This window comes from Symphalangus syndactylus, chromosome 11 (assembly GCF_028878055.3).
Source record: "Symphalangus syndactylus isolate Jambi chromosome 11, NHGRI_mSymSyn1-v2.1_pri, whole genome shotgun sequence".
In the NCBI taxonomy this organism is placed as follows: Eukaryota; Metazoa; Chordata; class Mammalia; order Primates; family Hylobatidae; genus Symphalangus; species Symphalangus syndactylus.
This window is the reverse complement of record NC_072433.2, coordinates 45585389-45609941: the sequence shown is the minus strand read 5'-3', so window position 1 is coordinate 45609941 and position 24553 is coordinate 45585389. Positions and strand designations below refer to the sequence as shown.

The 24553-nt window shown below is 39.0% G+C and overlaps 2 protein-coding genes across 4 annotated transcripts in view; one reads left to right on the top strand and one right to left on the bottom strand.

Annotated features, from left to right (window-relative positions):
* LOC129457716 (ATP-binding cassette sub-family C member 11) overlaps positions 1–1270 on the bottom strand; it is an 80051-nt gene extending 78781 nt beyond the window's left edge. The window contains exon 1 of one of the 2 annotated variants that reach the window (XM_055233171.2): positions 895–1270. The gene's annotated coding sequence lies outside the window, so the exon portion shown is untranslated. The remainder of the gene's footprint in view (positions 1–894) is intronic. The other variant, XM_063611886.1, reaches the window with a different exon arrangement.
* The window catches only part of LOC129457711 (lon protease homolog 2, peroxisomal), a 126382-nt gene continuing 102793 nt past the window's right edge, over positions 965–24553 (top strand). The window contains exons 1-6 of one of the 2 annotated variants that reach the window (XM_055233165.2): positions 965–1303; positions 9230–9464; positions 13703–13834; positions 15661–15783; positions 18774–18937; positions 20122–20216. In XM_055233165.2, coding sequence (XP_055089140.1) covers positions 1071–1303; positions 9230–9464; positions 13703–13834; positions 15661–15783; positions 18774–18937; positions 20122–20216 — 982 coding nt within the window. In that variant the 5' untranslated portion in view covers positions 965–1070. The remainder of the gene's footprint in view (positions 1304–9229; positions 9465–13702; positions 13835–15660; positions 15784–18773; positions 18938–20121; positions 20217–24553) is intronic. The other variant, XM_055233167.2, reaches the window with a different exon arrangement.

Below are 24553 nucleotides of genomic sequence, written 5' to 3'. Positions count from 1 at the left end.
GAGCTGAGATCTCACCACTGCACTCTAGCCTGGGCGACGGAGAGAGACTCCGTCTCAAAAATAAAAAATAAAAAAAAATTAAAAAAAATTGAGGACTTGCCACAGATTAGAGAACACCTAGGAGATTTCATAACAAAACACCTAGGAGATTTCATAACAGGATCCTGGATATTGGATCCTGGACCAGATCCAGCGAAGGACATTAGTGGGAAAACTGGCAAAATTTGGGTAAGGTCTATAGGTTAAACGATAGTAATGTTAATTTCCTGGTTTTGAAAATTGAACTATGATTATGTAAGATGATAACAGACGAAACTGGGTGAAAGGTATATAGGAACTCTTTGCTGTAGTTTTGTACATCTAAAATCAATTCGGGCCGGGCACGTTGGCTCACGCCTGTAATCCCAGCACTTTGGGAGGCCGAGGTGGACGGATCGCTTGAGGTCAGGAGTTATGAGACCAGCCTGGCCAACATGGTGAAATCCCCTCCCTACTAAAAATACAACAATTAGCTGGGTGTGGTGGCGGGCATCTGTAATCCCAGCTATTCGGGAGGCTGAGGCAGGAGAATCGCTTGAACCCGGGAGGCGGAGGCTGCAAGGCGCGGATATCGCGCCACTGTACTCCAGCCTCCGCGACAGAGCGAGAATCTGTCTCAAAATAAATAAATAAATAAATAAATACATAAATAAATAAATAAATAAATAATTAGTTCGAATCAAAGGTTAAAAACACTTCAAGTATATGTAAAAAAATTGAAAAAAAGTTAAAAACACTTCTAGTATATACAATTCAAATAAGATCATCCTTCCAAATATACTCTGTAAGTGAGGCGAAAGTCGCCGCACGCTTGAGTGCACCTCTTTTCGCATAGGTACGACGCTTAATTCTTACCGGAAGGCTCTGCTAGAGAGCAGCGCGAAGCGATGGTTTTTGGGCCCGGGGACGGACCGTAGCGCGTAGCCGGAAGCGGGGGCGCGGAGGCGGGTCTGAGGTTTGGTGGGTGCGGGGCAGGCCGCGGGCAGCTGTCCGGCTCCTTTTGACAGCCGCCAGTGCGAACGGCTGCCAGCATGTCATCAGTGAGCCCCATCCAGATCCCCAGCCGCCTCCCGCTGTTGCTCACCCACGAGGGCGTCCTGCTGCCCGGCTCCACCATGCGCACCAGTGTGGACTCGGCCCGCAACCTGCAGCTGGTGCGGAGCCGCCTTCTGAAGGGCACGTCGCTGCAAAGCACCATCCTGGGCGTCATCCCCAACACGCCTGACCCCGCCAGCGACGCGCAGGACCTGCCGCCGCTGCACAGGTAGGCCTGGCTGCCCCCGCAGCGGCGGCGGGCAGCGCGGCCTCCTCCGGGGACCCGGGCCTAGGCCACGGCCTGCCTTGAGCACGAGGCTCGGTTCGGAGCGGCCTTCGCGGCTCGGTTTCGCCTCTCCGGTGCTATCACGTGCAAAATGGGGATGACAGATACCTGCGCCATGACCATGAATGAGATCGTTCATGAAGTAGTGCCTGACATCTGGTGAAACTACACAGTTCCCTACCGTTCTGGATAATTTAATTTGAATCCTCTTTCTCCCCCGCAATTCCTCTCCCTCGGTCTTCAGCTCCCGAGGCCAGTGCTTTTAACTTTTCAGGCCCTTTCTTTCTCCCCGGTGATCTCTGCCTTCACTTTCCTTCGTTTTCCACCTTTCTCCCCACTGCCCTTTCCTCCTATCCGCCTCCCCTTTTCTGTCACCCGTCATTTTTGTCCGCTGAGGCATTCTCTGCTCCGCGAGTTTTAACTTTTCCTGTTTCATTCCTAAACTGCACTATTTGTGGGTGCCTTTCTTCTATACTCCCTGCCACCCTTTTCTTTCTCCCCCTAATCTTTCTTTTTCCCTTTGTAAAGAGCCTTTCCTGCTTACATTTTCGCTGGTCCCTCTTTCTGGAACTTTCCTAGCCTCTCACCTCTGCTGCTTCACTCATAACATTTCTTAGGCCCCAGGCTTACTACTGTATTGCCCAATACCGTCGCCCTATTGGTGTGACTTTGGGTGAGAGCCTTAACCTCTATTTCTTTTAGTCTGTAGTTTGGAAACTGACAGCATCCATCTCTTAGGCATGTTATGAAGAATAAATTGAATAATGTGTATATTCTGCTTTGCACCATGCATGATGGATGACTGTGCTGTCCAGTACTGTGTAGTGCACGTGGCTCGTCAAATTGAGATGATAGAGTTGCCAATTGTCCTGGTTTGCTGGGATTGTCTGTTTTAGCATTGAAAGTCCTATGTTTTAGCCTCTCCATCCCAGGGAAACCAGGAGGTTGGTCACCCTAAATGTGCTGTAAGTGTACAATACACACCAGATTTTGAAAAAAACTTTTTGATTAATACATTTTATATAGATTAAATGTTGGAACGGTAATATTTTGAGTACTTGGGGTTAATAAAATATTAAGATTCCTGCTGTTTTTACTTTATAATGTGGCCACTAAAATTTTATATGTGGCCCACATTATATTTTTATTGGACAATGCTGGTATATAGTGTGCTCTCAACAAGTATCTTCAAACTCAGCTCCCAAGCACCCGCCTCCTATTCCTAACTCTACTGGAGGTGTTGTGTTTTCAGTTTAGAGCTTCTCCTTTCCTGGCAGTTATCCCTCATTTTTAAATTAGGGGTTCCTGACTCTGAATGGATTTCCAGAGGGTTGGACATGCCTTATTTTTCCTCAAAATCTTGTGATTATGTACATTATTTTTGGGAGAATCCTTTGCTTTCTTCAGATTGTCAAAGGAGACGGGTACCTCCCCCCCACCCCCGTTAAAAGAAAACAAAACAAAGGAACAAAGACCAACAAACCTTCCACAACAGCCCAGTATTCATTTATATTGTAAAAGCCTTGATTTTCTCAAGCATAGAAAATATTTTGGCTCCCATCTGACCTGCCTTTGGTTACTGTCTGAGTGGAATTGGTCACATTCCAAGTTTCAGTACTCTTTGATAAATTGTATTGGATTCTAGTTTCCCAACATATGACCCTGCTCCTTCTGCTTACTTTTCCCAAATTTTTTTGCCTTCTGTGCCCAGGCACTTAGTTCCCTGTCTAGGCAAGAGTGGTCATGATTAGACTTTTCATTTTCTTTCTACTGTGCCTATGTATTGATTAGCCATGGGCACATTGTGAACTTGAAAAGTCGATTTAGTCACATTTTAAGTTTCACTATTTGTTGGTATTATTCTGGCAAGATTTTGGACGGTTTTTATTATTTATTCATTTATTTTTTGAGACAGAGTCTCATTCTGTCTCCTCGGCTGAAGTGTAGTGGCGTGATCGTAGCCTACCGCAACCTTGAACTCCTGGGCTCAAGTGATCGTCCCGCCTCAGCTTCCGGAGTGGCTGGGACTACAGGCGTGCACCACTACACCCAGCTAATTTTTAAATTTTTTGTAGAAATGGGGGTCTCACTGTGTTGCCTAGGCTGGTCTCGAACTCCCGGACTCAAGCTATCCCCTGCTTTGGCCTCTGGAGTAGCTGGGACTATAGGCAAGCGCCACCATACCCTTCAGGTTTTTAATTTATTTTATGAAAATCCCTCCAAAACAACAATCCTCAATTCTCCTGCTTGAAAGTAATCACTAATAATCAGATACCGTGTGGTCTGATCCTTGATGTTCATATTATTGCCTTTAACTGAGTAGCAATGTTAAAATTTAATCATTTAAATTAGAAAACATACATTGAAAAGTCTTCACAGAAGTCCAGCATTATAAGAACTCATCAGACCATCTAGTTATCCTAGAAGTATTGTTTGCTACTTAAAAAGCTGTGTGGAAAGATTGTACCATATTCCTTGGTAATAGTTTCCAATGTCTTTTTTTTTCTCTAATAGGACCTTTAAAACACTCTACTTAAAAAAAAAAAAAAAAAAAGCTTTAACAATACCAATACTGAGTTATCCATAGTAGTAGCCTGTTTCCATGCACAAGTCTGTCCTTCCCCAGTTACCTGCTTTTCTGAACGGTAGCCCAGAGGTGAGACGAGGGGCTCTGTTCCTGTCTCATGTTTCCTTTACACTATCCAGGTGACACTGGCACAGCCTTCAAGGAGCAGCAGAAGTAATTTGCTCCCAGCATTCTTTGCCACACTCAGTGGTAGGGTTAAATGATTTAAAATTTAATCATTTAAATTAGAAAATGTACATTGAAAAGTCTTCATAGAATTCCAGCATTAAAAGAACTCATCAGACCATCTAGTTATCCTAGAAGTATTGTTTGCTACTTAAAAAGCCTATGTGGAAAGATTGTACCATATTCCTTGGTAATAGTTTCCAATGTCTTTTTTTCTCTAATATGGCTTTTAAAACACTCTACTTAAAAAAAAAAAAGCTTTAATAATACTAATACTGAGTTATCCATAGCATTAGTCTGTTTCCATGCACAAGTCTGTCCTTCCCCAGTTACCTGCTTTTCTGTATGGTAGCGCAGAGGTGAGACGAGGAGCTCTGTTCCTGTCTCTTGTTTCCTTTACACCATCCAGGTGACACTGGCTGCAGCCTTCAAGGAGCAGCAGAAGTAATTTGCTCCCAGCGTTCTTTGCCACACAGAGTGGCAGGGTTAGATGTTGACTTACCTCTGCCACTTCCTTGGTGGTTTTGAGTAGTACAGTCCCTTTCTGCACATTAGTGTGCAGGCATGTTGCCTGCAGGAGCCTTTTTAAAGGAGGAGCTTTGAACTTGTCCTGCAGTATAGAACTTGGCTGCCATGCTGACCCAGGGCACCCTGCGTTTTTCTGCTTAGTAGAACTGCATTTTTAGTGCTTCCTGAGTGACCCATTGTTTTCTTAGTGAAAAGGGGTCATAATTTAGCACTACCTGTACAATACCCTTTCAAGCATTCCAAGATGGTCATCCAGCTTTCTTCCAAATTTACACTTTTCAGGGTACATGGCTTCATTTCCTCATAGTGCCGACTTCTCAGTCCTCCTCACCAGGCTGGTGTCAAACTTGTGGGCTCAAGTGATCCTCCTGCTTCAGTCTCCCAAAGTGTTAGGATTACAGATATGAGCCACCATACCTGGCCTATGTTTATAATTCTTGTAGGTAGAAGTGGTACCTATTGTCCATTGTGATGAGAAAAAAGTAAAGTTTGTCTTAAAATATAAGTAAGGAACTCAATTTATGAAATTTAAATTTATCCTTTAAATTTTAAATTTAAATTTATTTCTATTAAATTTTCTTGTAACCACGTATAACTAAGTTGTTCTACTTTTATTTTTTTGAGACAGGGTCTCACTCTGTCACCCATGCTGGTGCAGTGGTGCCATCTCAGCTCACTGCAACCTCTGCCTCCCAGGTTCAAGTGATCCACCTCAGCCTCCTGAGTGTCTGGGACTACAGGCACGTGCCACAATGCCTAGCTTTTTTTTTTCCTGGTGGAAATGGGGTTTTGCCATGTTGCTCAAACTGGTTTCGAACTCCTGAGCCCAAGCGATCCACTTGCCTCGGCCTCCCAAAGTGCTGGGATTATAGGCGTGAGCCACCATGCCATGTTCTACCTTTTTGAATCTCATTTACTCACTTGTAATAAGGAAATAATACTACCTTCTTCATGGGGTGAAAGGAGGTATAAAATGAAGTATACATATGAAAGTCTTTTGAAACTGCAAAGCATTCTAAACCTATATCCAAATGGGTAGTTTTAAATGTAGATTTTCACAAAAGGGGATTAAAGAGAGGAGTGGGGAGGCCCCATATTATTCCAACACGGGCTGAACTGAACTAACATCATTGCAGGAAGGTCTTGGAAGATTAAAGATTCCAAGAAAAATTAAGGGCTTTGAGTAAAAAAATTTTTTTAAAGTGGCTGGGCCTGGTGGCACGTGCCTGTACTCCCACCTACTCATGATGCTGAGGTGGAGGATTACTTGAGCCCAGGTGATTGAAGCTGCAGTGAGCTATAATTGTACCACTGCACTCCAGCCTGGGTGACAGAGCAAGATTCTGTCTATAGGCAAAAAAAAAAAAAAAAAAAAAAAAAGAGGAAGTGCTGGGCATATAGGCTGGAATTAGATATTTACATAATATCCTCATCTTGGAAAACTGCTTTTTCCAGTAGTGCTGCTTTTAGATTTTCCCACTACTGCAGTTGATGCAGTTGATGGTTCTTAAATATGTTTGGAGCTCTTATATTATTTAGGTCAGTTTCCAAATTACACAAATTATAACCATTGTAGTCAGACCTCATTTGAATTAAAACAATATTTTACAAACTCTGAGAGTAGATTTGAGTTAGGATTTGGATTAAAACATTATCTTACAAACTCTGAGGATAGATTTGAGTTAGGGGTTCAAAACTTCTTTGAACAATATCATAATTAGGATGTAGATTTATAGAGCTACTAGCTAAAGGGAAGGACACCAGTCATTGGGATGTATAAGTTTGGATCTATTGCAAAATTAAAATGCTGCCTTTTGAGCATACCTAATAATGCACATACAATAGAAGAGCCAGAATTTTTAGAAAAATGACTGACTTGATATACAACCTTTTGTATATCATAGAAGGAAAATATTAGTTGAGTATTTTGTTTATTTACCTGTTTGTATATATAAAACCTGGGGCCCAATATTCAATAGATTCTTTTTCACTATGCTTTTCACCCACAGTGTCTCACCAGGTACTCTGTTTCTGGCCATCTATAATTTTCTTTAAAAGGGATATATTCTAGGCTGGGCGCGGTGGCTCATGCCTATAATCGTAGCACTTTGGGAGACCGAGATGGGAGGATTGCTTGAGGCCAGTAGTTGGAGATCAGCCTGGTCAACATAATGAGATCCCATCTCTTAAAAAACAAAAAAAAAAAAAGATTTTTTTTAAAAGAGATAATTTCTAGTCAACTATAAGTGATTTTAAGTAAAAAGCAATTAAGACATGTATACATCTATACCTTCAGCTTAATCTCTTCAGTTTGGAACATCTTCCTTTCACAGCAAAAATATTGTATTTGCTTTATAAGAAAACCCCTTTTGGCCAGGTGTGGTGGCTCACGCCTGTAATCCTAGCACTTTGGAAGGCTGAGGTGGGTGGATCACCTGAGGTCAGGAGTTCAAGACCAGCCTGGCCAACATGGTGAAACGCCATCTCTACTAAAAATACAAAAATTAGCTGGGCATGGTGGTATATGCCTGTAATCCCAGCTGCTTGGGAGGCTGAGGCATGAGAATCCCTTGAACCCAGGAGGCAGAGTGCAGTAAGCCAAGATCACGCCATTGTACTTCAGCCTGGGCGACAGGGCGAGACTCCCTCTAAAAAACAAACAAAGAAACCACAGTGGCTCACACCTGTAATCCCAGCACATTGGGAGTCCGGGGTGGGTGAATCATTAGGTGAAGAGATCGAGAGCATCCTGGCCAACATGGTGAAACCTCATCTCTACAAAAAATACAAAAAATTAGCTGGGCGTGATGGTGTGCGCCTGTCGTCCCAGCTACTTGGGAGGCTGAGGCAGGAGAATCACTTGAACCCAGGAGACGGAGGTTGCAGTGAGCCGAGATTACGCTGCTGTGCTCCAGCCTGGTGACAAAGTGAGACTCCGTCTCAAAAAAAAAAAAAAAAACCTCTTTAGCATCACCTTTTAGCCCAATGACGTAGCCCAAATAATTAAATTTGTCTCCTGATCGGAGGTTTGGATTTGTTTCATCTCTCTTTCTGGTTCCTCCTTGGTTTCTACTTTGTAAACCCTTTAGGCTGGGGATCCAGTTTCTTGTCTGTGGATGTTTTATATACAAACAGGACTGTGAGCTCTTTCAGCATTGTACAAACATTGATGAATATCATCTGCAATTAATTATGGTTTAAGTTATTCTCTAATCAGTTTAGATGTGGCTCACTTTCTCAGGCAATCTGAGTGGGCTTTCAGGAAGTGGGAAATATGATCTACTATTGATTGAAGAAAAGCAACCACAACACAAATAAGTCAAAATAATAGCTAATTGCTAAATAATTTCAAGTTTTTTATGTATGTGATTTTTTTCCCTCACCAATTTATCTTCTCAGTTGTTTGGCTTAAGTTATTATTTAAATCAGTTTTTATTGTAAACATGATGACTGAAGGGTAAGAAGGGATAGACGTAGTTCAGAATAAGCTGAGTGGCAGAAAGAAGCCAAAGGCTATGTGTAATCTACGGAATGAGTAATTTATAAGGAAGTAATCAAGAACTCACTGTGTGTAGAAGTAAGCAAGTTCACTCACATATTCACATACTGTATTATATGATTTATTATCTTTGAGATGGGCAGGTGTGGTGTTCTTCTATTACCGCTTTCCTAGGGTGTTGAGAGTTCTAGTCCTTCTATTTTCTTTTCTGGAATTACCACTTTTCCTATGGCTGAAGGGAGAAAATATTATTTATTTTGGGATCTGGAATTGTCTTCTCAATGTTGATTTTTGTATTTTATATAACTGACTTAGTTTGGATGAGGCTTCCTTTCTGTGAATTAAATTTATATGTGACTTGATCAGAGTTGTATTTGCTGATGAGGAGCTGAGACTTGAAGCCTTTTCACCTATTGTTAGGTAAAGTGATTACCACTTAGAACTAGGTTGAGACCTTTTGAGATGTGGGTCTTTCTTTAGCTCTCCTTAGTCTATGGCAGTGTGTGGACTCTAATATTTAGCCCTCACACTTAGAAATTCAGTGTTAAGGGCATATATATATATAAGTTCCCAGTTTGTGATGGCCGTTTGTGATAAGGTTGGTATGTGGAAGTTTCATAGACTGATTATGTAAGAAAACTGACTTGATGTTAGTAGCACAACTGGTGTTGGAACAGATATTTCTTAGATTGGTTTATGCTATTTATATTTAAATGTATTTAAATTGATAATATTTGTCCTGGTATAAGATTGCCTTATTCTTAGTTGGCAACGTTAATTTAAGATATGCAATTCTCAGCTGCTTTTCTCTTACATTTTTATGCTTGAATAATCCAAGTGTTTACAAATTCCTACCTAATTTTTAAAAAGAGGTGCGGATTATAGTGAGATGGTCTGCTTTGCCATATAGCTGAGGGTAGTGGCGGAAGAGGCCACATACTGGATGCTAAGTTAAATAGAGAAACAATTTATTTACACTTCAGATGTATTTTGCTTAATGAATGTATCAGAAAAGCCAACACTTTCTGAAGTGAGTTTCTGTTCTACCATATTGAATGTTTATAATGCCGATGTTTTGTGTGTTTTTCAGGATTGGCACAGCTGCACTGGCCGTTCAGGTTGTGGGCAGTAACTGGCCCAAGCCCCACTACACTCTGTTGATTACAGGCCTGTGCCGTTTCCAGATTGTACAGGTCTTAAAAGAGAAGCCATATCCCATTGCTGAAGTGGAGCAGTTGGACCGACTTGAGGAGTTTCCCAACACCTGTAAAATGAGGGAGGAGCTAGGAGAACTATCAGAGCAGTTTTACAAATATGCAGTACAAGTAAGTTGCTTTTATTTTTTGTTAAAACCCATTTTTCTTTGATTCCTTTGCTTTCCTAAGATAGAGTGAATCTGTTGGATGGTGAAGTTTTAGGACAGTATACATTTAAATGAGTTAGTAACATAATATATTAATTCCGATTTACTCTTGTCTGGGGTTGTACCTAAATCATTCCAGGACATATTGGCCTACCCTGTCTAAAGTTTTCCATATGTTATTTCTACAGCTTTCTTTCTAACTTCTACTGTCTCTAAACTAGATAATTATTAAACCTAAATATTTAAAGCTAAAAAATGAAATACTGCACAGAAGCTATTTGTCACTAAAATATCTAGGCACCATTTATATGACTTATAATATATTACTTCAAAAGTCAAGATCACATTGTCTAGCAGTAACTATGGTAGATCAAGCCTGTGGTGGGCTGATTTCAAGTATGGTTAAAACCTTGATTAACTAGAATGCTGGGAAGGTTTAATGCTGCATTGAATATTTGACTCTTTAATTCTAGTTTTTTTTGTTAACTCTAGATAGAACAGAAAGCACCTATTCCCACCCCATTTTGTTTCAAACCTTAATGAAACATATTATAAAATTATAAAGTATAGTCTTCTACTTTTCTGTTAGTATAATCCAGTGACTATAACTAGATCTATGAGGATCAGATAATGTTTAAAAGTCTCAATTATAAATACTACTGATCATTGAAATATGTCTAGGGCAAGTGTTCATAGCCTGTGGTACTTGTATCTGATGTGGCATTTGAAGAGCCATACTTACAGTGTAATGAACAATAATAGAAAAATAGAAAATTTGAGGGCCAGGTGCAGTGGTGCACACCTGTAATTGCAGCACTTTGGGAGGCTGAGGTGGGTGGATTGCTTGAGCCCAGGAGTTCGAGATCAGCCTGGGCAGCATGGTGAGATCCCGTCTCTACAAAATGTACAAAAATTAGCCGAGTGTGATGGTGCGTGCCTGTAGTCCCAGCTACTGGGGAGGCTGAGGTGGGAGGATTACTTGAACCTAGTAGGTGGAAGCTGCAGTGAGCCAAGATTGCATCACTGCACTCCAGCCTGGGCAACAGAGCGAGACCCTGACTCAAAAAAAAAAAAAAAAAAAAGAAAAACAGAAAATTTGAATCTGTAATTTCTATGTGGGCTGAAAGAAAGGACTTTGAGGAAAGAAATTTCAGTTTGAAAACTGGAATAAGTGAATATACTGCTTAGGAATAAAGGAGATTGAGAGAAATAGAATTTCTTTTTCTTTTCAGCAGTGATGTTCCCTGGGTCTTTGTGCTTCTATTGGACATAGATAGCTTCATAGCCTCTTTTGCTTTGCTTTTACTTCTTTGCACTTTGAATCTAGAGAAACTTTTTAAGCTTGTAAAGATTTTGCAGTGACATTAAAAGAATTTTTAGAGATAAATAGATCACCACACATCTTACTGTCATCATGCATCAAATTTAATTTTTGTTCATCTTCTGGGCTCAGTTCATATTCAATTATATGTTTTGTTTTTGTATCCATGTCTAATGTTCATATTAAGTACTTTTGTTAATTTCATTGAGTTAATATATACTAATTTTATAATTTCCCTTTTTAGACATTACGGTTATTTCCAATTCTCTTTCATCCCCTTCTGCATCTACTTCTACAGCCCTCTTCAATGGACTTCTTCAATAGCATGCTGTCTCCTAGTTCTTCTGTCTTGAACCTTTTCTCTTCACTGAGCCTTTCTAAAAGAAGTTTGGGGCATCCCTTTCTCTTGAGTAAAAGACTTTAATGGCTATAGGATGGACACCAAATTTCTTAGTATAACATTAAGACCGTTTGCAACTTGTCTTGGGCCTGTCTGTCTTGCCTCAACTCTAGTTATCACCTCATTGACACCCTAGTTCTAGCTCTACTGAATGTAAAACAGCTTCACATTGAGTTATTTTATGTCTCTATGATTCTGCCTTCAGTTCTGCTGGGAGTGCTCTTCCATCTCTGATTTTTTTTTTTTTTTTTTAAGTGGAATCTTGCCCTGTTGCCCAGGCTGGAGTGCAGTGGTGCAATTTCGGCTCACTGCAGCCTCCGCCTCCCGGGTTCAAGCAATTCTCCTGCTTCAGCCTCCCGAGTAGCTGGCATTACAGGCACGCGCCACCACGCCCGGCTAATTTTTTGTGCCTTTAGTAGAGATGAGTTTTCACCATGTTGGCCAGGCTGGTCTCAAACTCCTGACCTCATGATCCAACTGCCACTATGCCCAGCCTCCATCTCTGAATTTTAAAATTGAAGCTATGCTTTCCCAGCAGCTGTAGGCTGTTAGTGTTCCTCTCTCTGTGCCTTCACAGTCTGTCGTACATGTCATTTAACATAATGCTTATCACATTGTATTGAAATGTATCTTATAGGTATTTTTTCTCTACCAAACTTGAATTCATTTTTCTCCTTTAGCCATCCTGTACTGAGCAGTCTATTGGGTCTGGCAAATAGTTTGTACTCAGTAAATGTTTGGAAAATGCGTTTTAACTGTTTTATTTTGGTAGGGTGAATTCCTAGTAGCAAGGGTATTCAAATTTTATTATCTACTTCTTCCACCTGAACAGCTTCATCGTAATTATACTTTAATTCCCTTCATTCTAGGCAGGTAATGGATAGGTTCCAAAATTACAGTGTTGTTGGAGAGGTTTGATTATTACTAGCACATGAAATCTGATTTGAATTGACTAAATGAGGGTTTAGTACATCATTATGAATTAGTGTGAACTAAGTTTTGCAGTGTTAACTTCTCTGAAATCTCAGTCGCATAACATGAGTGTCTTTCTGGCTCATGTTTCATGCCTGAGACTAGTGGGGGTTGTGTCTGCCTATTAAAGTCACTTGGACCCAGGTGGATTGGAGATTCATCTTAAGACATGCTTCCCTTATCTCTGAGGCAGGAAAAGGAAATGGGGCGCATCTCTCATTGGCTTGTAATGCTTCTGCCCAGAAGGAGCTGTTACTTCCACTGTGTTTCATGGATCAATTTAAGACTCATAGACACACCTATTAATATATTTGAAGGAAGTTAGAAAGAGCAGTGCCCAGAAGAAAAGGGGAGTTTGTCAGTAGCCCTAATGACTATCACAGTTACTGAAAGTGTGTCTTGGGCGTAATCTATCTTAACTCCCAGATATACGCTGACAGTTGTTTTTCTAAAAGTCATTCACAGTCAGTGCTCAGATTCTAGTTAGTCCAAATTGATATGGTTTGGCTGTGTCCACACACAAATATCACCTTGAGTTGTAATAATTCCCATGTGTCGGGGCGGTGCCAGGTGTAGCTAATTGAATTACGGGGGCGGTTCCCCCAAACTGTTCTCTTGGTGGTGAGTAAGTCTCACAAGATCAGATGGTTATATAAATGATAGTTCCCCTGCACATGCTGTCTTGCCTGCCACCATGTAAGACAGACCTTTGCTTCTCCTTTGCCTTCCTCCATGATTGTGAGGCCTCCCCAGCCATGTGGAACTGTGAGTCCATTAAACCTCTGTCTTTTATAAATTACCCAGTCTCTGGTATGTCTTTATTAGCAGTGTGAGAACAGACTAATACCCAAATGTTATACTAAATATTAATATTTCAGCTTCTGATTGGCCATAATAGCATCAACTATGCTAAATTTCTAATAATACACATATTTCTAATAATAGGCATCTAATAAGCGTTATACTGTGATTATGTAAGAGAATATTCTTGTTCTTAAGAACAAGGGTCCTTAATCTGTGACAGGATTGGAGATTTAAAGAATAAGGATCTCGATTCTGCAGCTTATCCTCAAGTGTTCATTAATTATGTGTGAGTGTGGAGAGAGAGAAAGCAAACATGGCAAAATGCCACTTTTCAGTTGGTGAATTCAGTTGGTGAATCTGGAAGAAGGATATACAGGAGTTATTGTATGATTCTTGCAACTTTTTTGTACATTTGAATTGTTTTCAATAGAAAGTTAAAAATAATCATGGCACAAGTTTACAAAACCCTTGTAAACATTAGTATTAACTACTTTTAAGCCATTATTGCTTTTCATTCTGATTGACGTTTTGAAAGTACTTTTCTTTTCTTCTGAGGCCTGTAAAATACGTGGACTATATTAATCAGTGATCTTTCAGAAACAAAGACTGAGGCCCAAACATTAAACCTAGATGGAAATCTGATTTTTAAAAATTCACAAATAATGCCAGATTTCATTTAAAAGACTTTTTTTCCCCTTTCTAGTTGGTTGAAATGTTGGATATGTCTGTCCCTGCAGTTGCTAAATTGAGACGTCTTTTAGATAGTCTTCCAAGGGAAGCTTTACCAGACATCTTGACATCAATTATCCGAACAAGCAACAAAGAGAAACTCCAGGTACAGTGTTCCCTTCTTGAACGCCAGGTTGCTTTGTCACTTTTTATTGAAATCTAGATAGTGAGTAGTTAAGTTTTGACCTTCAAGAGAAAGATATTGGAGACCCAAAGTAGTTGAAATGCTTTTACATTTAAACTGACTTTCAAATGTGATTGTTTTATATTTTTGTTTACACAAGCAGCTCTTTTATTTGCATAATCAGTAATAGTAGTCAATTTACAGAAAAAGTTAAAGCAAAGAATCATAAAAAGGTAAATATTTGACTGGGTGCTCACACCTGTAGTCCCAGCCCTTTGGGAGGCCGAGATGGGTGGATCGCTTGAGATCAGGAGTTTGAGACCAGCCTGGCCAACATGGTAAAACCCCATCTCTACTAAAAATACAAAATTAGCTGGGCATGGTGGTGCATGCCTATAATCCCAGCTACTCGGGAGGCTGAGGCAGGAGAATCGCTTGAACCCAGGAGGCGGAGGCTGCAGTGAGCCAAGATTGCACCACTGCACTCCAGCCTGGGCAACAGAGACTCTGTCTCAAAAAAAAAAAAAAAAAAAGGTAAATATTTAATTTAACTTAAACATGTAGACATTCTTTGATTCACTATTTTTAAACGTGGAGCCATGGCCCTTCCTTTATGTGTGGATCTGCTTTCTTAGAATCTTCATGATGTTTCTTATATAAATCACACCTATGATGCATTACTTATAATTTTAAATTTATATTTATTTAAAGTGAGGTGAATTTTAAAGACACTTGAAAAGTAATCCAAGTGTAGAATCCTACATTTACATGACTTAATTCCCAAACTGTAATACTTCAAGTTTTCTTGCACACTTATTTTTAAGGTATTTTTAAAGCAGTCTTTTTTACTGAATCATCCTAGAATATTTGTTTGTTTTCAGTGAAACAGCTCTTTCATATGTTATCAGTTTATTTAGTACTTAAATCCAACCATTATAATAGCAAATACAACTAACACAAACAGGTTGGTTATAATTAAACCAGTAGAAGAGTTACAGGACTGCCAGAGAGCCCCCTGGCTGTGGGCGGCAGCAGTGTGTTTTACTGCGGGAACGGAGAGCGGCCCGTGCTCCGACAAATGACTAGTGAGAGTTGGTTGAGTGCTTCTGTTCTCTTGTGTATGTAAACATTTAATATTTTGAACCTATAATTTGTTTAGATCTAATATGAAAACACATTCTGGGCTTCAAGAGAATAATTCCCAGAGAGAGTTGACGTCAACTGTGTGTCTGGTTTTTTTATCTTAAAAACACACCCCTTTGGCCGGACGTAGTGGCTCACGCCTGTAATCCCAGCACTTTGGGAGGCCGAGGCGGGTGGATCACGAGGTCAGGAGATCGAGACCGTCCTGGCTAACACAGTGAAACCCCGTCTCTACTAAAAATACAAAAAATTAGCCAGGCATGGTGTCGGGCGCCTGTAGTCCCAGCTACTCGGGAGGCTGAGGCAGGAGAATGATGTGAACCTGGGAGGCGGAGCTTGCAGTGAGCCAAGATCTCGCCACTGCACTCCAGCCTGGGGACAGAGCAAGATTCCGTCTCAAAAAAAAAAAAAAAACACACAGCTTCATTTTAAAGTGAAAAACCAAGATCCTGTTTTTTTCTTTCTTTTTTAAGGATTCTGATATTCATCTCAAACAACCTTGCTGATTAATATAGTTCATTTGGCTGTCTTAGCCATAGTGTAGCTGTGAATACTGTCAAGAATTTTTTTTTTTAATTTGGCAATTTAAACCATGGCTCTGACTGCCTGTTTTTGGATTGTGTGTTTCTGAGAGAGATCCTATTAATTGACTCACATTTCCTTAGATTTTAGATGCTGTGAGCCTAGAGGAGCGGTTCAAGATGACTATACCACTGCTTGTCAGACAAATTGAAGGCCTGAAATTGCTTCAAAAAACCAGAAAACCCAAGCAAGATGATGATAAGAGGGTAAATATTTATTTTAACCCATTTCAGGTTTGAAAAAAAAATAAGAAGAATAAAGAGAGGAACAAAGAAGAAAAGTTCATTGTCTCCTACCACTCGCATTACTGATAAAATTTAGGTGTTTCCCTCTCATCCTTTTCTTTGCCTGGATTTTTTTTTAAAGCATGTAAGCATTTTTCTCACTTTGTTTTGGTTATTATCCAAAAGGATAATTTACTGAGCCATTTCCCCTTTTGTGTTTTTTCCAATGTTTTGTGCATTGTAAACACTAACAAATAACTATGATGGGTGTCTTTTGAGTATAACATTTTTTTACTGCATGTAGTATTAAGAAACTAATACAAAACTCTTTCTTAAAAGGACTGTATGTGTGTCAAAATTTGGCTGTTTTCAACTTATAATAAGTTTCCATTTTTATTTAGTCCAACTCTTGATCTTTTTTTGTTTTCTAAGCTTAAGTCCTCTAACCTCCAGTGGCTTGATAAATATTCACTTTCCTTTCAGTTTAACTTTAGTTGATTTTTTAAAAAGTATTCAATTCTTTAACCCATACATTATTTTGAAGACAGCAGTTGTGTTTTTCCCTCAAATAGCTTTTTATTTGACTCAACACCACTAATTAAATAATCCTTCCCATCCCCATTATCATCTGTTACATTTATATGTACGATGGGATCTGTTTGAAGTCTATCTTGATCTGCTGATTTTACTATTTTTATGTCTGGACAGAGTTTATGTTAGGAAGATATATTTGATGTGGACAGGATATGAAAATGGCAGTTCTCTGAAGGTGTTGAGATGCAGCACTCTGACTTAAGTGAGGCATTGAGAATTATATTAGCAATTTGATGTTCATCAGCACAGAAGTCTTGTCATCAAAGAGAATGCATTGTAGAGAAGGCAGAACAGAAGGGAAGAACTCCTCCCTGGTGGGACTAGAGAAGGGGCAATAAAGTAGGCTGAGGAGAGAGATAGGAACAGTGATCATCATGCTGGCGATTAGTACTCCAGGACACCATGCTGTTTAAAACATGCAGAAAGCTAGATTATTTCTGGCTTGAGATCAGGTCAGGGACTCAATTACTCATTATGTGTAGAAAGACAAATCCACTGGGAGTTGCAGAAAACTGCAGCTTACTCTTAATAAAGTTTGCCATCACTTAAAATGAAAGTTTTTCAAAAGTGCTCCAGAAAATGATCAAGCAAGAGACAGTTATTTAAAAAGTGGGAATTAGGATAATATTTGGAGTTAGCCTAAAACTCTCTCCTTTTTTGTTCCCCTAAGAGTTGAAAAGCACTGTTTTAGCAGTCAGGAAGGAAAAATGCATTAAAAAGTGCTTTTGTCTTAACAATGAAATCAGTGATATGCTTATAGAAATCTCACTTTTAAAAAATATATAATACGTTCAGTTTTTTATTTATAATATTTTATCTGCTGATGACTTATATAAGAATAAAAGCATATTTTAGTACTTATGTTTTTATAAAATTAAAATTTTTTTTTTTTTTTGAGACGGAGTCTCGCTGTGTCACCCAGGCTGGAGTGCAATGGCCCGATCACGGCTCACTGCAAGCTCCGCATCCCGGGTTCACGCCATTCTCCTGCCTCAGCCTCTCCGAGTAGCTGGGACTACAGGCGCCCGCCACCACGCCCGGCTAATTTTTTGTATTTTTTTTTTAGTAGAGACGGGGTTTCACCGTGGTCTCGATCTCCTGACCTCGTGATCCGCCCGCCTCGGCCTCCCAAAGTGCTGGGATTACAAGCGTGAGCCACTGCGCCCGGCCTATAAAATTAAATTTTTATTTACTGCTTTATGTTTTAAACATTCTTATATTTGAATGTATTAAATAGATAAATTTTCCAGGTTAAAAAATAAGTTCTGGGCTGAATGCAGTGGCTCATGCCTGTAATCCCAGCGCTTTGGGAGGCCAAGGAAGGAGAATCGCTTGAGGCCAGGAGTTCAAGACCAGGCTGGGCAACATAGTGAGACCTCATCTTTACAAAAAAAATTTAAAAACTTAGCCAGCATGCTGGTGTGTGTCTGTAGTCCCAGCTACTTAGGAAGCTGAGGTGGAAGGATTACTTGAGCCAGGGAGGTTGAGGCTGCAGTAAGCAGTGTTCATGCCATTGCACTTCAGCCTGGATGACAAAGCTTGACTCTGTCTCAAAAAAATAAAATGTTCTGGGGGCTTTTAAATTAAATGCTAGTATATAATTTTGCTCTAGTAATGGTTGTTTATTCATGAATTTCAAGGAGCACGTAAGGTGGTTTTAACATATGATACAGAGATCATAGAGAACACAAAGGCCATTTGACTTTGCACAGAATATGTTTTTTAGATTTGAAAGAACAATTTTGGCAGGATGGGAACAGATGCCAAAGGCTCACTGAAGTAATTGATGAGGTAGGGGATCTGGTGGTTATAGCCACTTGTTAGAGAAGCAGAACCTCACAAGAAAGGAAGTAAATAGTGCGGTAGTTAACCAGAAGAAACTAGAGGTAAGAAAAAAATACTTTGAAAGCAGGAAAGCTTTGAAGGCAAAATAGAGCCAGTGGTGGAAAGGTTGAAGATGCTAGGAAGAAATTTTGTAATGTAGGAGGTAAAATGGAATTTTTTTCAGTCACCAAATGGTAAGAAGTAATGTATTTCAAGAAAATAGTGGCTGCAATAGTAGCTCAAAGAAAGATAATTTCTAGATGGTTTAATTATTTCTAGTATCCAGTTCCTTGAAATTTGTTTTCTTATGCAAGTATTATTGTAAGCATATACCAAAGAATCATGTCTACCTTATGCTGGTCTACGTCTGCAATTCTGCTGCCTCTCTGTATACAACTGCCTTTTGATTATCATTCTGAACTTCACTTCCTAAAGATATAGACTGTAGTCATAAAAATGTTTATTCAGCTCTAGTCATAATCTTTTGTGTACCTGGGTACTTCATTTCCAATTTATTTTGACATACGGTTTTACTCTTCTGCTTTCTACGTTAGGTTATAGCAATACGCCCTATTAGGAGAATTACACATATCTCAGGTACTTTAGAAGATGAAGATGAAGATGAAGATAATGATGACATTGTCATGCTAGAGAAAAAAATACGAACATCTAGTATGCCAGAGCAGGCCCATAAAGTCTGTGTCAAAGAGATAAAGAGGTAAATTATAAAAGGCATTTGTTCATTATTGTTTTCATTCTTAGCACTCCTGATTAACACCACTTTCACTACTCTTTTCTCAATTACTGAGGATACATAATACAAGTCTTCCACCTGCAGTGTGCTGTCAAGCAATATAACTCTTGCAGCTACCTTTTTGTTGTCTGAAAGAACAGACCATGCTTCTTTGTTTATACAGTTAGCATCATATTCTTCACATGTGACTTTTCTTCTCTAGATTATAAACTCTCAAGGGCAAGGACTGTCCGTTTCTCTTTGTACAAGACAAAGTACGGGGAAACCTTGATAACAGAATAGGATATATGGGTTGATTACATTTTCTGGATATCCCCAGCGTTAAACTGAAAGCCATTTTTCCTTTGCATACTTTTCACTTTATAACTCTTATTACATTTTCTTTTATTAGTGAATTGTAATGAGCCTGCTTGAATGCTTAGTGACTTAATATTTGACTTTCTGAGGCTCACAGTTAAGAACATTAGTAATTGTAGTTGATGGGTATTTTATATTGCCTCTGACAGTAGTTACCATGTGTAGAACGTTTATTATGTGCAGAACACTTTGCTAAGCACTGCATATATTGTGGAAATAGCATTTGTTATTAAATATATGATATTAGCTTGCTTTTATGAGCAGACCTGACTCATCTCTGATACAAAAAAAATAAAATTATTGTATTATGCATAGTTAGGCACTTACATCTTACTGTGATAAGTAAACCAATGGATATGTGTCACTTGACTATCCCTGTGAGCTTAAAAGGGACACACACTAGTGAGGCCATATTTCCAGGCTAGAATTAGATATAATGTTTTCTCCTGCAGTTTGCAGGTATCTATCTGCCTTATTTTGTTTTGTAAGTACCTTAAGTACTTAGAAAATATGAGAATATATTGTAGAGAAAGCAGAGCAGAAGGGAAGAACCCCTCCCTGGTGGGACTCCAGAAGGGGCAGTAAAGTAGGCTGGGGAGAGAGATAGGAGTGGTGATCGTTACATTACAAAACAAAATAAATGTTTTATTATCTGGATACTTTAAAACTTTTTCAGATTTGTTTAAACATGCATGATACATCTAACCAAGAAAGAGAGCTGTGTTTGATTTTTCTGTTATGGAATTTTTCTGTGTTCACGAACATGTTTGCTGTGTATTCTTTCTCCACAGACTCAAAAAAATGCCTCAGTCAATGCCAGAATATGCTCTGACTAGAAATTATTTGGAACTTATGGTAGAACTTCCTTGGAACAAAAGTACAACTGGTAAGCCAAAAAATAACACCTTTTTTGCAGTCTAATTGTCACTCAGAAAGCTCATGCAATTTTTCATTTCAAATTTACTACACTGACTGTCGTACTGTTAAATTATTTTTGTTTTTAGTTTTTTTGAAACCATTTTATTGAAGTGTGATTGGCATACAAAAAGCTGTATATATTTAATGAATACATCTCAGTGAGTTTCAGAATAAGTATACACCCATGAAACCATCACAATCTTCATAGCCGTAAACATATCCATCACCTCCAAAGTTTCCTCCTACCTCTTTTGTGATTATTATTATCATCATTATTATTGGCTTTTTTCTTTTGGTGCTGGTGGTAAGAACATTGAGCGTAAGGTCTAATGTTAAATTAACAATATTGTTAGCGATAGGCACTTTTCTTTATAGTAGATCTCTAGAACTTATTTATCTTGCATAAGTGAAACTTTGTTCCCTTTAACCATCACCTCCCATTTCCTTCTCCTCTCATCCCCTGGCAACTACTAGTCTACTCTCCATTTCTATGAGTTTGACTATTTTAGATTCCACATGCATTAAATAGGTGAAATCATACAGTACTTGTCTTTCTGTGTCTGGCTCATTTCACTTAGCATGATGCCCTCTAGGTCCATCTATGTTGTCACAGATGGCAAGATTTCCTTCCTTTTTAAGGTGCATAATATTCCATTGTATGTCTAGACCACATTTTCTTTATTCACTTATGTGTCAGTAGACATTTCAGTTATTTCCGTATCTTGGCTATTTTAAGTAATACTGCAGTGAATACGGAAGTGCAGATATCCCTGATTTCAGTTCCTTTGGCTATTTACCCAGAGGTGGGATTGCTGGATCATATGGAAGTTGTATTTTAACTTTTTTAGTAACTTCCATACTGTTTTCATAATGGCTGTACCAATTTACATTCCGATCAACAGTGTACAAGGGTGCCCTTTTCTCCATATCCTCACCTTCACTGGTTATGGTTTTTTGTTTGTTTGTTTTTTTAAATAATGGCCATCCTAACAGGCATAAAGTGCTTTCTCATTGTGGTTTTGATTTGCATTTCCCTGATGATTAGTCATGATAAGCACCTATTTGATTTTTTGCTGTTAAGTTTCATGAGTTCCTTATTTGTTTTGGATATTAACCCCTTATCAGAAATATGGTTTGCACATATTTTCTCACATTACATAGGTTGCCTTCTCATTTTGCTGAACTTTTTAAATTCTGTACGGAAGCTTTTTAGTTTGATATAATTTCACTTGTTCATTTTAGCTTTTGTTGCCTTGACTTTGGTGTCATATGCAAAAATACCATGCCCAGACCAATGTCAAGGAGCTTTTAAAATATATTTTCTTCTAGAAGTTTTTCAGTTTCAGGCCTTACATTTAAGTCTTTAATCCATTTTGAATTAATGTTTGTACGTGGTGTAATATAAGGGTTCAAGTGCGTTCTTCTGCATGTGGGTGTCTGGTTTTCCCAGCAACATTTTTTTGAAGAGACTGCCCTTTCCCTATTGTATATTCTTGGTGCCCTTGTTGAAAATTGGTTGACCTTCTAGGTAACCTTATAGGATTTATTTCTGGGCTCTGTATTCTATTCCGTTGGTCCGTGTGTCTGTTTTTGTGCCAGAATCATACTCTCTGATTACTATAGCTTCATAATATAACTTGAAGTCAGAAAGTCTGGTGCCTCCATGTTTGTTCTTGCTCAAGATTGGTTTGGCTAGTCAGGGTCTTTTGTAATTTCTTATTAATTTTAGGATTTTTAAATCTATTTTTGTGAAAAATGTCATTGGAATTTTAATAGGAATTACATTGAACTTGTAGATTGCTTTGAGTGGTATAGACATTTTAACAACATTCTTCTAGTCTACAAACATGTAATATCTTTCAATTTATTTGTGTCTAACTTCTTTCATCAGTGTTTTATAATTTTTAGTGTACAGACCTTTTACCTCCTTGGTTAAGTTTGTACTTACGTATTTCATTCTTTCTGAAACTATTGTAAATGACATTGTTTCCTTAATTTCTATCTATTTATTTATTTATTTATTTATTTATTTTGACATGGAGTTTCACTCTTGTCACCCAGGCTGGAGTGCAGTGGCATGATCTTGGCTCACTGCAACCTCTGCCTCCCAAGTTCAAGCGATTCTCCTGCCTCAGCCTCACAAGTAGCTTTAATTACAGGCACCTGCCATGACACCCGGCTAATTTTTTGTATTTTTAGCAGAGACGGGATTTTACCATGTTGGACAGGCTAGTCTCGAACTCCTGACCTCAAGTGATCCACCCGCCTCGGCCTCCCAAAGTGCTGGGATTACAAACGTGAGCCACTGTGCCTGGCCTTTAATTTCTCTTTGGAGAAAGGGTTTTTTTTTTTTTTTTTTGAGCTTTATTGAAGTGTAATTGACATACAGTAAACTTCACAAATGTAATATGTACATTTTGATGAGTTTTGACTTACGTATATATCTGTAATACCATCACCATAATTAAGATAATGAGCATAACCATCATCTCCAGAAGTTTCTTCATGCTCTTTGATAATCCCTTTCTTCTTCCCCGCCCCTTTCCTTCTAATCCCCAAGCAACCACTAAAGATTAATCTGTATTTTCTAAAATTTTATATAAATGGAATCATACAGTTGTGAGCCCTTTTTTTATTTTTTTATTTTTATTTTTTTATTATTATACTTTAGGTTTTAGGGTACATGTGCACAATGTGCAGGTTTGTTACATATACATATGTATCCATGTGGCATGTTGTTTTGCTGCACCCATTAACTCGTCATTTAGCATTAGGTATATCTCCTAATGCTGTCCCTCCCCCCTCCCCCGACCCCACAACAGTCCCCGGAGTGTGATGTTCCCCTTCCTGTGTCCATGAGTTCTCATTGTTCAGTTCCCACTTATGAGTGAGAACATGTGGCGTTTGTTTTTTTGTCCTTGTGATAGTTTACTGAGAATGATGGTTTCCAGCTTCATGCATGTCCCTACAAAGGACACGAACTCATCATTTTTTATGGCTGCATAGTATTCCATGGTGTATATGTGCCACATTTTCTTAATCCAGTTTATCGTTGTTGGACATTTGGGTTGGTTCCAACTCTTTGCTATTGTGAATAGTGCCGCAATAAACATACATGTGCATGTGTCTTTATAGCAGCATGATTTATAGTCCTTTGGGTATATACCCAGTAATGGGATGGCTGGGTTAAATGGTATTTCTAGTTCTAGATCCCTGAGGAATCGCCACACTGACTTCCACAATGGTTGAACTAGTTTACAGTCCCACCAACAGTGTAAAAGTGTTCCTATTTCTCCACATCCTCTCCTTTTTTCTGGCTTCTTTAATTCAGCATGATTATTTTGAGGTTCATCCATGTTGCTGTATATAACAGAAATTTGTTTCTTTTTATTGCTGGAGTTGTATTCTGTTGTATGGATATACCATCATTTGTTTATCAGTTCACCTGTTGATAGACATTTGGATTGTTTTCAGTTTTTTGGCTATTAAAAATAAAGCTGGCTGGGCACAGTGGCTCATGCCTATAATCCTAGCACTTTGAGAGACCAAGGTGGACAGATCATTTGAGCCCAGGAGTTTGAGACCAACATAGGAAGACCCCGACTGTATTTAAAAAGATAATAATAATAATAATAAATAAGATATTTAATAAAATAAAATATCAAAAAATAAAGCTACTGTGAACCTAGTAAATTTATTTAATGTTTGCATGTCATGACAAAATACTGTGTTTTAGTTGAAAGGAAACGTTTCTTGGTACTCTGAGATGCCGTGTGTGTCAGCACTAGAGATGTATAGCAGCCATGTATCCATCGTGAAAATAATTCCATTGTTTATCATTGCACATAGCACAGAGAACTGAAGATGAATAAATTATGGTATAAAAGGAGTCATGTTAAGCTCCTAAACCATTACTACATAGGATTATGTCTAGATAATTGTGAGTGTGGTTATAAAACCATGAAAACGCCATTCATGTATATATTTTTGAGACGGAGTCTCGCTCTGTCTCCCAGTCTGGAGTGCAGTGGCGTGATCTTGACTCACTACAGCCTCCTCCTGCTGGGTTCAAGCAATTCTCCTGCCTCAGCCTCCCAAGTAACTGGGACTACAGGCTCTTGCAACCATACCTGGCTCATTTTTGTGTGTTTAGTAGAGACAGGGTTTCACCACGTTGGCCAGGCTGGTCTCGAACTCCTGGCCTCAAGTGATCTGCCTGCCTTGTCCTCCAAAAGTGCTGGGATTATAGACCTGAGCCACTGTGTCCAGCCTAAATATCTTTGTTTGTTTGTTTTTTGAGATGGT